The sequence below is a fragment of the Leuresthes tenuis genome, unplaced genomic scaffold (genome assembly GCF_036924035.1).
Source record: "Leuresthes tenuis unplaced genomic scaffold, fLeuTen1.0.hap1 SCAF_6, whole genome shotgun sequence".
Classification (NCBI taxonomy): domain Eukaryota; kingdom Metazoa; phylum Chordata; class Actinopteri; order Atheriniformes; family Atherinopsidae; genus Leuresthes; species Leuresthes tenuis.
This window is the reverse complement of record NW_027325360.1, coordinates 14,348,522-14,363,642: the sequence shown is the minus strand read 5'-3', so window position 1 is coordinate 14,363,642 and position 15,121 is coordinate 14,348,522. Positions and strand designations below refer to the sequence as shown.

Genomic DNA, 15,121 nt, shown 5'->3' with positions numbered 1-15,121 from the left:
TTCTACATACTACTTGACAAAACTGTTGTGATCATGTGCTACTTTAAGGATTAGATTTAAGAGAGAGAGAAAAAAAAACAGTGCACACTTATAATTTCAAGCCAAGGGCATCCAGCGCTATGCTCAGAATGTGCAACCCATCATCATCAGTGACATCCCTCATCTCCGTGCTCTGAATTTAGCAATTGATTTTTATCAGAGTATGAATCTTGAATGGATTCTGGGTGAAGCCCCAGGGGTACTGAGAGGAGTGGAAATAAGTTAGCACAAAGGAGATGACAGAGGAGATGAAAAAGGAGATGTGAAAAAGGATTGAGGAGGAGAAGCAGTCAATCTAAAGACTGAAAAAAACATTTACCACTTACATTTATCTGACAGTTTATAGGCAGCTTTCACTTTTCTTGAGGTCATCACTACTTTCATAAAAAGACAGAGAAGGAAGTTTCATCTACACGGTCACTTCAGTTTCTCTCTCTTTTGTCTGAAAAGCACTGCACACTGTATAAAAGCTGATTAATTTATTCTACAATAATAATGTATCTAGATGTTGGATATTTGCTTGGTACATGCCATTTCAATAGAACACATTCTGGTGGTTTATCTTTAACTCCATGGTGAGAGTAACAGGTATTTTTACTGCTTGGTTTAGGGGCTCATGCAGCTATAAAACATGGTGTCCTGTAGGGTAATAAAAAATTAACTCAGTTCATCTTTCACAGTACAGTGCTTACAGCTTAATACCATGTTATGCATCTATTAAATGAAAAGAATTAAGAAAAGGACATGGTGGGTCATGGTTGGAAATATTTGTGTTGTAATTAATTCACAGTGGCTACATAATGGTGACACAATTTCAAGCATTTCTCATAGCTTTTATAAATTGAGCTACACGTGTAAAAGCAATGGAAAAAGCACAGGAGCTCCTATTAGAAATACAAAACAGTAACTATCATCTGTTGGATTTATTTAGATGCATATTTTAATCAGTATATGTTGGGATCTCAGTGAATTTACAATGTTATGTAGAAATAAGCAGAGAAGAGATTTGATTACTTGATGTCTTTTTATTAGATACTGTATATAATAGATTTTTATTGAAAGTGGCAGTATCAGGAGATATCTTGAAGGATTTGCTAAGGTTCTTGACTCTCCATCAGCCATGAGAAAACCAGAGTATCATCACATTTCAATTATGTAGACTGCAGAGTGCACACAGCTGCACCATATGTGGCACTAATTTAAATTGAAAAAAATCCTGTCTGCAATACAGGTACAGGTATATCAGATATGTCCTTGTCTCTGCATTGTGTGTGCCGCTGCTGTAACATGCAAATTGTCTCTATTTTTAGACATTAATGGCATATATAAAGCAAGAGAATGTCACCCTTTTTTTTTAGTCCCATTTAAGTCTCTTACATTTTTGTCTCTGGTGTTTCTGTTTTTTTATCTCCTCCCTCATTTGGACAGCAAAATTCAAATATCTATTCTAATTTTCATTCGATACAGCATGCAAATGTATATGCTTCTAACAAGCTTGCTGAAAGTCCAGCTTCAGAATAGCAAGTGCAATACTGTGGGCTGTGATGCCAAAAACAAACAGTATCCTCTCATTGTCTATTTATCATAGGTGCAATGATGAGAAAAATGAAATGTCAGAAAGGATTAGTGACAGAAAACTAGTGGGATGCAACAGTGGTGTACTGAGGTGTCATATTTGAGGTTTTGGAGATTGAGTCTCTTGAGCCTGAGACAGCGTGTAATAGCAATAACTAACATTAAAAACCTCCAATAGTACAACCAGAGAGAGAGCTTGGTTTATATTAAGTCAGTCAGTAGGCAGTAGGTTAAACTATTTTCCAGTGTGTGTTGAACTCTGTGAAGGCTGCCTTTTGTAAATTATCATCTCCATATCTTGTATGATGATCATTTGTAGGCACAGCCAAGGGAAAGAAGGTTTCGAGTTTTTTCAGCTTAGAATTATATCTTTACTTTTTTCATATGATGTGATCCAGTTAGCTTCATCAAGCGGAGACCTCCAGCAGCCACTGGGGGAGTTTGCCATTGAATGTGAAGCAGCCAGGACAAGAATTAGTACCTGCAAGTCTATAGCCATAGTCCTCTGTAGTGATAAAGATGTTGTACCAGTCTGTCATGGATGTCATAAGCCAAAGCTGTTGATTTAGTCTACACTCCAGTTCTATGGTCATGAGCAGTGGGCAACGCCCAAAAGAATGAGATCACAAATGCAAGCAGCAGAATGAGCTTCCTCCAAAGGGAGTCAGGCTGCCCCTTAGAGATAGGGTGAGGAGCTGGATTATCCTGGTATCTCTCAGAGTAGATCTGCTGCTTCTCCACATTGAAAGGAACCTGTTGAAGCCTGTCTTGGGCACCTGGTCAGGATGCCTTACAGATACCTCCCAAGAGAGGTATTTTCAACATGTTCCACCAGTAAAAGGCCCAGGGCAGACCCAGGACCATCTTAAGAAACTATATCTCTCAGCTGGCTTTGTTAATTACTCTGAGTGACTCAGGAAAGGAAGGTCTTGACCCTGTGACCCAGTCCCACTCAAGCAGCAAAAAATGAATGGATGGACATTACACCACATGCTTGTCTTGTAATTAAGAGTTTTTAAGCCTTTGCTGGGTTCATAAGACTTTTCACCGCACTTAACTCCCAAGTCATCTTGTTGATCTCCATCAAGTACATGCAGCCGTTATGATCATCAATAACACTACACGATATAAGTATTCCCTAGTGAATAAACCTGTCTTGCTCACTTGGTTGTGGAAGAGAACTAGCAAATTCTGTTTATGCGTCCTCTCTAAAGTACAGTATGTTATGGTATTGCACGCAGCAAAGTTTAGCCAAATTCTGCTCAGTTTCCAAACAGATCATACTGTCTTCACCATGCTCTCCATCGTGATTGCTGGAGGATTGTTTGTTGGATTCCTCCTCCAGATTTCCCCCTTCTGTTTCCCTTCACCCTATTAATTGCACTTTCATTGGCCCCAGCACCTGGCTAACTGCTCATTAAACAACTTCACTCACAGTGACACCTCCAAAATACCAAGCACGTGAGTTATTTGGTTGGGCCCTGGTATTTGTTCAGAAGCCTTTTTGAAGCTTCTTTTCATATTTTTGAGCCTTCAGACTGAAACGGCCGTGTAGGTAATTTGTTCAGATCCTTGAATATGACTTTTATCAGTGTGTTGTAAAGTACTGCTCCTACAAGTGTCAGGAGAAAATTATGACTCATATTGGTGACCAGTATTCAGTCATTTCTAAGAAATTAAAAAGCACAAAGTGTTCACTTATGTATTCACCCCCTTTAGTATGATGCTCCTAAATAGATCTGGTCCTTAAACCCACCTTGAGAAGGTACATTATTAGTTAAATAAGATCCATCTGTGCAATCCAAGTGTCACATGATCTCAGTATAACTGTTGTGAAAGGCCCCACAGTCTGCAAGACCTGCAAGTAGACCGTCAAGTAAAAGACACCAGAAGACCAAAGAGCTCTCCACACAGGTCAGGGATAAAGTTGTAGAGAAGTGCAAATCGGGGTTGGCTCATAATTAATCTTTTTTGTTTTATTAATTAATAACTAATAATAAATAAAAAAAACTTTTGAAAGTCCTATCAATAAATCTATAATCACAAAATGGAAAAAAACATGACATGTCTAGACCCGTCCAGAGAGGGCGTCCACCAAAACACAGACTGGGCTTGGGAAATAGTAACCAGATAACTCTAAAGGAGCTGGAAAGCTCCAGAGGAGGCCTGAATTTAGCACCATCCATTATTATAACTCTGACCAGTTTCCGAGACCCTGCAGATGAAAAACATTCCCACAGCATGATGGTGCCACCACCGTGCTTCGCTGTAGAGGTGGTGTTCTTGGGGTTGCAACAGACAAAGCATTTTTTTCAATGACCAAAGAAATTCTCTCCTGGTCTCCTCTCATCAAAGGACGTTCCTTCATATGTTTGGTGAATCTCCCACAAGCCTTTTGCAAACTTATCTGTAAACAATAGTTTTTTCCAGGCCACTGTTCTGTAAGTGGTACAGCTTTTAGTGGTCCTATTGACGGACGCGTTGGAATTTCTTAAGGAAAACCTGTTTTAATCTTCTAGTGGTTTGAGACTAGGATGGAGGTTCACCGTCCAGCAGGACAATGATTGTAAGCATACTGCTGAAGCAACACTTGAGTGGTTTAAGGTGAAATGTTGCAATGTGATTTTTCTTAGTTTTTTCATTCATGTCACTTCACCAATTTGAATTTTCTTTTTGCATTTTAACATTAAATCCCCAAAAATCCAACTACATTACAGGTTTCAACTGAAAAAAAAGAAAAAAGACGCCAAAGGGAGTTGAATACTTTGTGGCAGTGGAGCATGTTAATTGCCAGGGTCCAAGGTTTCTCAGCAAGACAACAAGATCAGTGTTATTCATCTCACTGACACATTGAGCTGATCATGGAACTCTCTGACAGGGAAAACGGCAGTTCTTAGCATTGGACATGACTCTGCCATGCACTGGTGAGAAAATAAATCAAATACACTGGAAGGGGCCCAAACTTCAGGAGGAGAACTCTTGCAGCAGATGCAGAAAGAAAAACGAGATGGATAGCTGGCTGAGAGATTGAAGTTACATAAAGCTCATAACACGTTTTCTCTATTTCCCTCATCTGTGCAAAGGGTCAGGGTCACTGTGCTGTAATATAGAGTCAGAGAGAGATACTGAGTCATTGCATTTTTTAATTTAGAGGTTCTGAACATAAATCATTAGTATCGGACTGTTTTCTGAGAAGGAAACATGCTGCATGTGTCATCCATACACTGAATCTGGAAAAACTTTCATTCTGGCAGCATGGCAGATTCATTGCTTTGTGCATCCTCAGTGTCGACCTTCCCTGGCAGTGTTTAAACATCATTCTTCATGCATCAACCCCACATCCGGTATGAGCACACTGCCAAACATCTTATGCAAGATTAATCACACTTTAAACACAGTCAACAGGGTGTGAAATGAGAACGATGAATGGACGGTAATGTTTCCTCACACATGGTGATGAAGATTAAATAAATATCAAGCCTGCCTCATTCTCTACTTATGGGCAGAGGGGGTAAGCTACATTCAAGAACAGGTTCAATACAGACAACAGAGCAGGCTGCAAGTGCATCAAGATCAAATAGATATAACCAATTTGCCTCAGTCGGGTTTTCGTGAACATGAGGGTAATAACATACAACTCCCAGTCCCTGAATATGTCCCTGTTGTATGGAGATGCTAATTAAATTACATTTATTGAATATGTAGTGAATCACTCTTCTTCCTCATAAATAAATAAGAACTAAATGCTTACTGAGATAAGCATAGACTCAAAAGCAATTAACAGTGTTTGCAGACAGCCAGACAAATCAGTGATTAGAAGACAACCGTTACTGGGTTTATCGTATCATTGACCTGCATCCTGAGGGTGATCCAGTAAAATGTTTGAGTGAAAAATTGGTGGAATTATCAAGGGAAAAGGAACTTTCCTTCTTAAGATGAGGAATTAAGAATATTAAATAGGTTATTGTTCCAAGTAAGTAGTTCCGAAGGGCATTCTAACAAACATTAATGGCAAAGGCAGGGGCTTATTCCACCTATGACCATAGATCTACTCCTAAAATTTAATTTTGGGGTGTTGTTGCGTTTTGTAAAATGCCCATGAAAGACGTTAGACGTTACACCATTGTGTTCTGTCTCAGCCCCTTATTCTTTTACCCTGTTATTCATTTTCTTTATTTCATCTCCTGCAGCTGTCTTTTGTCCTGCTCATCCTTCAGCCACTTCTACCTTTTTTTGTAATGTTCCTTGCCGCTGATCCAGTTAAATCTAATTTCCCAGCACTTTTTTATCAAATATCTTGTCATCCACTTCCTCTCTCCTCTTCCTGCCAGCCCTTACCTGCACGTGTTGTGTGTCCACTGGCTTTAGCAACGACTAATGTGATTTCAAGTCATCAAATAATTCAAGCTGAATCAAAATCTGCTTCCATCTCCCTCTCTTCCTCTGTGCACACTTTCCCACGCGTTAAATCTCAAACCATCATCTTTGCCATCTCCCTCTGCCCGTTCATCTCATCCATGAAGCGAACACTTGGCCTGAACGCTTCCCTGCTCTGCTCTAATTGGTGATCAAGATGTGCGCGGGAAGGAGACAGCGAAGCCTTTGGCCCATTTCTATTCCCTCATCACATTCACAGGGCCCCAGTCACATTTGCGTAACCATGGTGATGCTGATAAGGTGACTCATGACTATTCATCAATGGTGCTGCCTGATTGGACAGACCCTGAGAGCCTTGCGAAACATATTCATCAGTGCAGCCTGTGTCCCTGCTCTACCTCAATAAGTCTCCTAGATGGTGAGGGAGCATCTCTTCTGCTTTCTGTTTGTTTTTCACTTTAACCTTTCGTCCTAATCTCACTCTCCACCTCTCCTCTCTCTAATTACCTGTCCCAACTATTCTCTCCCATGTGCGTGACATCAATGTCTCTCTACTCTAACCAAGTGACCTGCACTTGTTACCCTGCCTTAACTGATGAAGTCATTAATCAAAGGTATCTGACATGAACTATTGCCCTTATGCCCTCCTCCCACCCAGTTTCAGATGGCACACAGATACATTTTCATTGGTAATATAATCTCAGCATTCACTTTGGATTTTCTTTTCTCGCTTTGAACGAATTTCACAAAACATTTTTCCCCAGGATGTGTCTTTAGTAATGTTCACATCTACAGCCCCTCCAAGACATAACATGTGAATCATTAATCAGTCTTTGTTCTATTAGTAGGGTTTTTGTTGCATTTTAAAAGGTCATTTGTTCCTGTCTCAAGCTTTTTTTCAGTAACCCTTCATGTTGCTGCAGCTTTTTTTCTATTATGTCAATGGAACTGCATGCTTTTTGTTTTACAGTAATGTTGTAATTGAGTTTGAGCAGATATTTTTTAATCTTTTTGCAGCCAACCATGTCTTTGAAAGGTTTTTTTCACGGGTGACCTTTGGTTTTAGTTTTTACAAGTAGAAAAGTCATAGACACAGTGGACGCTTATCAGTTTTTACCTTTAAATGGAGTGAGGTTTACCGTTTAAAGTCAAATGGCCAATACAGTAATAACTTTTTAGATAACATTTTAGTACACTTACATTCAAAATCAATGCATTTGAACAGTAGAAAACACAAGGACATGCTATTGTTATACTACATTCACATAGACAGAGCTGAAATGTGAGCGGGAATACAAGTACAAGCCTGTAATGGTAATTTCAACTATGATCCATGTGAGAACACAAACATTTTGGCAAATTAACATAAGCTCTGTTAAAAACTGTCAGCTATATTTTTGTTGATATACCAATTATATTTCAAGAGCATTGCCTTATTTGCATTTTCAATGTATTCCTTTTGGGTACCAGCTCAAGATAAAACCAGTAGCCCTGCATTTGGACTCAAGGTCAAGAGTATGACAGAATCTTATTCATGCATGAGGAGGAAGAAACTGGCAGTGTTTTATGCTGATATAGCTGAGCTCCATCTCTACTTGAACACACCAACTCTGATCTATCTTGTTTTTGTTACAAGAACCTGCCTCGTATATCCAGATGGATAGAGGTGGGTGATGGACAGCTTGCACGCAATTGACAACATCACGTGAGAGCCCAGATACAGTCAGTTAAGATGGTAATGTAGCCGTTGTGGGGGATGGGTTGAGAAACTGAATAGAATTAGAAAACCAGTTTTGCACTTGGTGGCATTTGTGCCGTGTATCTATGAATTCAGCGGTGAATAGTATCTATGAATTCAGCTGTGAGTGTTTTTAACATGACATTGCAAAGACAGCTTGATGAAGAAGGTAATCTTTCAAGTGACTGTTTGCCGTATATGCTGGTCAAGCATATGTTAGCACATCTTACAACACTAGTGACCTAAATCTTAGAATGTGCATATATTATTGAAATGTAGAAAAACAAGGTCTGAAGACATCAAGTAAGGGTATAGAAAATCAAGATTTTGAAAATCTATTTTCCAACTTTTAGAAATAATCACCTGTCATTGCTAAAAACAGCATGCCCTCTGAGGCTAAAATGATGGTGCATATCAAACAGAAAATAGCTTTTTTTTTATATGAAACAGCATGTGTCGAGAACTTCTACTGATTTACAAATAAAGCCAGCCACAGAACACTGGCAACTCAGAAAAGTCTCATCTTAAATCAATGATCTATTACAAAAAGTATACCCTTCGAATTTTTGTCTCATAAAAAATAAAACACTGAATACATTTCATCCTTAGTTTCTAATGAATCCTTGAATACCAAACATTTTCTCTTTGTAGAAAAAGCACTGACGTGCCCATGAAATATCTCATGGAGAGGTACTTGTTCCCTTATATTTAAGAGTTCCCAGAAGACACAGAGGTTAGGGAGTCCACGAACTCCTAAAAAAAAAAAACATGTTGCTCTGCCTCAGAGATGTGAGCAGGCACTACCAATATTTTTATTTAAATTTATTCTCACATCTATATTTATTTCCCTGTTTGCACATGCTATACTTCTCCTCAGATTTTAGCCCCTCCTCAGACATCTTTGCTTCAGAGAGAATATTACTTTAAGATGAAGGTAAGATGTAGCTGAATCAGCTGTCCAGTGTGACAATGTACCTCTCCAACGGAGACACTCCAACTTTTGAAAGTTGGAGTGTTTTCTTGTGGAAAGCTGGAGCACTGGAAGAACACTGTTGCGGATTGCAATCACTTTAATTAAAACTGTGATATACGGCATTGGCTTCAATTGAAAACATTTAAGAATACCTTCAGAACAATGTTTAAGGTATTGTCAGACCAAATACTACCATCTTGTTGCTGTATAACACAAGGAATAGGAAACCATAACAGCTAAACAGACTTTTTTCTCAGAGAGATCTTAAACTTGCCGCTCAAAGTTTTTGCTAATGTATCTGAAGGCAACAAAGTACACGTGGTCATCTAAACATTTGTATAAGATTCCTCACAGAGACAGCATGTTAATTTTCTAGGTTTATGCCAACCACTGGCATACCATCATTCCATGTACATACAATGTAATACTATATGCTGTTTCAAAAAAGTATGAAATACATTAAATATATATTCCACATCAATACAAAAGGATGTGCATTAAATATATTGATCTCACAGATTTTTCTACCGAGAAGTAGAATTAGTTAGGGCATATTCACAAATAATATCTGAATTTGAATTTAAAAAAATATAGATTTAGATTTAGAAAAATCATCTGAGCAAACAAAATATACAGCTGTGTAACTCATATAATGGTGGGAAATTAAAGAAAAAAACAATAATAATAATAATAATAATAATGAAGAATAAAACGACAAAATACAAAGCTGATGTTCACTTACAATTTCTCTCTGGCTGTCATCCCCGGGTCGGTCATCCTTTTGCATGGTGCGAGCCACCTTTGGCTGGCCTCCGTCACACAGAGTTAATCAGAAAGGGAGCTAAAAAAGAAATAAAAAAATGTGAGTACATTCTAAAACTAATCATGCGGGGTTGAAAAAGTATATGCTTTTCAAACAGCTTTATTTTTGGGTCTACTACGCTTCACCTCAATCTGTGAATAGATTTAGTCAGTAAAATCTTTGTGTAAAAAATAAATGAAAAATTAGAACTTTTTGAATTTTCCAGTATGATAGGCCGGTTTTGAAAGGTAGACTTTCTGTCCACTCCTAAGGAGCTTTGGGGTTTGACAATATTGAGGCTTTAATCTCCCAGACAACCAGGTGCTTGATGGAACATGTGTATGTATGTGCGTAATATAAATAAATGGGCAACATAAAGCATGTGTGTGTTCGTGAGAAAGGAGACATGCTGGGATCCACTGGCCTATTAGAATGCATTAGAGTGTAAAAGGTAAAGGTCAGTGAATTATCAGCCAGAGTTACACAAGCCTTTTCTGTTTACCTGGCCTAATAACCCAGAGCTTACACCTGCCCCTTTCTCTGTCTTCTTTCTGTCTCTACCTCACACACTCACATGCATGTGCACACACTCCAAGTCAAGACCAATTACAGTGAAATGGATGTCGAACACCATTTACGGAGTGTAAAGTGATGCGTTCAGAAAATCCTGTAAAACCTCATTTCTGTCACCTCTTATCATCAGCCTGCAATAGGTATCAAGAAAGTGAGCACACAATGCAGAATTCTTTGTTTTTCCCTTATTTGACATCAGATATCATACCAAGTCTTGACCCATTTATAAAGGCTTGTGTGAATGCATATTTGCAGTTAGAAAAATAACTGCCTGTTCTATGCAAAGCAACCCATGTAAATGTGTGTCACTTGCAATTTATATAATCCTTCATCTTCATGGTACATGAGCACAAAAACACCACCTCTTCTCTGTCCCCATCTACCAGCAATCATCTGCAACATTGGAAGCTCGTGGAACAAGCGATCAGCCAAGGAAGGTCAGACACTATCCTTCACTTTTAGTCCTTTATCCCTGGCCCTTCTCCATTAAATGCACGTGGCGTGACAGGATGACCAGTCAGTTAGCACAAAGACAAACACAGCCAGAGCTGCATGGGCAGTTTTCCTCGATTGGGCTCAGAGGAGAGGAGAGGAATGGTGAACAAGCTTCGCGTGGTATTGTTCTTTGAGATGACACAACTATCTTTCATCATGAAAAGCATCTTACAATGAAGAGCACAAACTGCATGACACTATATAGCAAAACATATGCACTGCACTGTGCATGTGATTGTACATACGCTATAATCAGTTTTGTTAAGTTAGACAGTGTAGAATAGTGTAGTTCAGACTGGGGGCTGCTCTAAATAATGACAGCAATATGAGCAGGTAAAATCTACAGGAGACAAGCCTTTGAAGTGTTTTATGGCACCACAAGCCAGATTATCACGCATACAGAGCAGGGTGCAAAGAAAAATGAAAAAAACAATCAGGGCAAACCACAGCATTGCTCCATACTGTATGCTCATGATAACGTGCCACTATTTGTTAAGAGCAACAGTCCCCAACATTTATCCACAGTTACTGCGGCTGGAATCATGTCCGATTTGCCTCAGTGTATGTTTTCTGATTTTTCTGTTTCCAATTTCTTCAGCATTTTGACACTAATCACTACTTTAAGAAGTGATATATGAATAAAGCTCCTTAAAAGAGCAGTAGCGCATTTTAAGTCAAAATAAACAAAAAAAAATTTACTTGAATGTCTTTCATTTTATTATCCCTCTGCAGCTGACGATGATGCAACTTCTTATGCTTATCACGTCTTCAAAATGTTCATGGCATTGTTATATTTGACATATTCTGCACTGTTACATGTCAATTGCACCAGCAATTCAATTAAGTAGACTGCTTGTCACCAGCCAGTGCTGCTCCTCTCTGGTTTTAGCACTCTGCAATGGGATGGGAAAGTAGGGAAAGGTCTTAAAATCATTGAAATAACAAACCAATTCCCACCTCTCATAGCCTCTTTGTCACCTGAACAATTTAAAGCCTGAAAGAACAAGACTTAATGAGTATCAAATAATCAACAAGAGCCATGGCTCTGAAACCACACAGAAAGAGAGGAATAAATAAACATAACTCTCCTCATCTCAGCCAGCTTTCATTGTTTACCTTACTATACGAGTTTATGAAAGCTGCTCTCAGAGGATAAAAACAATTTCCTACATGTAATCTCTCAATTAAAACTTTGTTCTCATCTTGTTGTTTTGAAGACTAGAAGCTCTTATTTGTGTGCCTCGGTGTGTACAATGGATCAGTGCAGCAGTGCCTGCAGTGAAACCACAGGTGGCTGATTTGTGACTGGGCTGACAAAATGACAAGCCCAGGTCACAATTATTAGCAGGCCTGAATTGTAAACAGCACTAGACTATCATAAAAAAGAAATGCATATTCACAAGTTTTGCATGAACTAAATATCTTATTGTCAAAGCTAGTGACCAGCACCAATCACAAAAAAGCTTTCGTATCATGCAGTTAAGATCAGAGATGTAAAATGTATTCAGGAAACATAGTTTGTCAAACAAGATAAAAGACAAATGATGTGCTTCTCATGACCTGATTATAAAATTATCTTATTGGGTCCATCTTATTTTGCACAGTAGTGAAGATATGAGGCCTGTCTGGGAACAAGTCAATTGATGAGAAAGAAACAACAAAATGCTCCATGGGTGATGGAGAAGGACATCAGGGGTACAAATTTATTGTATTATTTATCATATTATTCATTTGTTTTGTGCCAACCACCATGACTCTAAATCAGAGATGCCAAAGCTGCGAGTAAATTTTATATGTGATACATTATCATTATTCCTTTTTTTTTTTAGATTCAAGCCATTATGGTTTCCCTAACCTTAACCGTCCCGTCTTTTAACCTTAACTAAATAGTTTGCAGTGTGGAAAACAGTGACGAAAGAGCAAGGAAGCAGCGTAAAACGTGTAAAACTGTCAATGTTAAAGTAATGGTAAATGGACTTGTACTTGTATAGCGCTTTTCTAGTCTAGCTGACCACTCAAAGCGCTTCACTACATGCCGCATTCACCCCAATCACACGCATTCATACAGCACGTCTTAAGATTCATAACTACGTGCTTTTCTAATCATTCATACACACATTCATACCCCCAATGATACACTGGGGGGGCAACGTGGGGTTCAGTGTCTTGCCCAAGGACGCTTCGACATGTAGCCTGGGGAAGCCAGGTCGAACCACCAACCTTCCGATTGGTGGGTGACTGCTCTTCCTCCTGAGCTACAGCCGCCCGTCAAGCTACATGGAAAAAAAAGATACGTTAGTGTAGTGGTCAGGATGGGACTCATGACTGGCTCTAAAGCTTGGCTGTTGTCTACGTAGTGCCATCCTTTGCCACATACTACCTCCAAATGCAGATTTTTCACTATTTCTGGGGAGTTACTTTGGTGCAAAGTAGCTTGGGAAGAAAATGGCAAAATCCTGTTTGTAGACATAAACCTGCTGATTCTGATGATTTTGTAAATACCCCATGTCCTGCCATGAAACTGGGTTAAGTATTCTCTGGCGAAAACAAACCACAGTCGCTCTTTTTTTTTAAAAAAGCAATGCATCATTTTGCTTACATCTTAGTAAATGCTTAATTTGCACATCATTTCTTAGGAAAAACTGATTCATATACTTGAAATGCCAAAATATCTGACCAAGAATGTAGACACGAGGCACAGTTAGACTTTCACACCCCCCCACCACCACAGAGCTAGAAATGAAAACTGCCCTCATCAGATGAAATCTCCTACTGTGTTCCTTTCACATCCTCTGATGACTTTTTCAATGAACTTCCTGCCATTTTCAGGAGAGTGATGAGAGTTTATCCAGTGTAATCACATTAGGTGACAGAGCAAAAATTAGCTGAGCTATGGCTTCTTTTTACCCAGCAGTAGAAGGTTGTGGCTGTCTAATATGCTCTAAATTTCAGCTTCTGTGTGAAACATCTCTTTTCTCCTGTTGAGATCCCCCAGCTGCTTATTGAATAATCACTCAAAAAGTATTTCAGCCTTTTATTGTAGCAATTCAATCGGCTGGGATGAGCAGTCGCTCTGGCTTTTTTTAAATAGCCAGTCACTTTTATTCTCTTTAGTCTCCATCAGCATAGACTATATTAATGAACAACACTTTGTTTAATTTGTCAAGCTTACTTTCTAGAGACAAGCCACTGGATCATTATATATTACTGACATTAATAATCAAGCTTGAATGGTAGAAACTGAAATGGGGCTGTCACGTGTAGCAGGTGGCGAGGAAGGAGGACCCAGGTGCAGACACAGCTTGAGAGTCAGGAGATAAAATGAAAAGAAAACCATTTATTTTAAACAAAAGGCGAGGCAAAGCCAGATAACCATTTACAAAGAAAGAACACTAGAAAACAAAACCCAAAAAATGGACCGAACGAGGAAAGCCAGGAATAATACAGAACTGAAAAAAAAAAAAAAGAAAACAACGACAACTCAGGAGGACAACCTGAAGAAAAGAGAGGATCTGACAATGAGTGAATGAAACCAGGAGTTTAAATACAGAAAAGGTTGATTGGTGAGTGAAGACAGCTCAGGGGAAATAACACAGGTGAAGGGAGTGGAGCTGATGACCAGACTGAAGAGAGACTGAGGAAGTGAGGAAGTGAGGAAGTGAACAGGGCCGAGACAAAATAGAAAAAACACAAAAAGACACAGATCATGACAGGGGCAATCAGCAAGCACATCATTCAAAGCTGTTGGCAAGATCCATCTAAGATTCTTCAAATTAGAATAAATTACAACCCATTATATGCTACATCACAGTGTTTTTAGAGTAAATTGGCAGTGACACTTGTCTGGTGCACACTCAAAGCTCCCCATGTACCATCCATTTATAAGTCTGGTTTCTAAGCTACTGACTGAAGTGGATTTTTACCGCCTCAGGGGTCCCTCACCCATTTAAAGATGGCACCACACAAATCATCATCCTACTAATTTACGGATTTTACATTGGTCACTAATGATAGCTTTAAGACCACCGTGGAACCTCTTCTGAAGTAAGATGTGCTTTTGCATGTATGAATAAATTAATAGTAAAGAGTTCTCAGGACTGAGGAGGAAGCAGCAGCCTCCCCTCCCACTGGCTCAAAACACAAGCTGAAGCATAGCAGTGGCTCCTCCAAGTGGTGCTGTGATTACTAAGCATGATAGCAAGAACCGGAAACTTAGGTGGGGAAACACTTTTTGTGACAGCATTATTATTATGGCTTTGTTTGGTCTACATAGTCATGTATTTCTGCAATACGGCCGTATGTTACCAGTAACTGTCACAACCATCCATTCATCAGCTATATCAACAGCCAGTGCAGGGCTATCAGCTCCTGTAGTACAGTCACACTCACACACACTCCTGTGACAAAAGTCAAAGACAAGCCCACGTTCACTTGTGCACACATGCCCTTGAAACACAAGCTGCATATAATAGATTTTTGCTGTCACTTCATACAGACTCCTTATTTCAGAAGGAATTACGATGCATCTTATTTAACTATTCAAAATCAT

General features: G+C 39.1%; 1 protein-coding gene across 1 annotated transcript in view; it reads right to left on the bottom strand.

The window, feature by feature from the left end:
* The window catches only part of LOC140309021 (3',5'-cyclic-AMP phosphodiesterase 4D-like), a 39,658-nt gene that overhangs the window by 9,490 nt on the left and 15,047 nt on the right, over positions 1 to 15,121 (bottom strand). The window contains exon 2 of the mRNA XM_072386859.1: positions 9,445 to 9,543. Within this exon, the coding sequence (XP_072242960.1) occupies positions 9,445 to 9,489 (45 nt within the window). The 5' untranslated portion in view covers positions 9,490 to 9,543. The remainder of the gene's footprint in view (positions 1 to 9,444; positions 9,544 to 15,121) is intronic.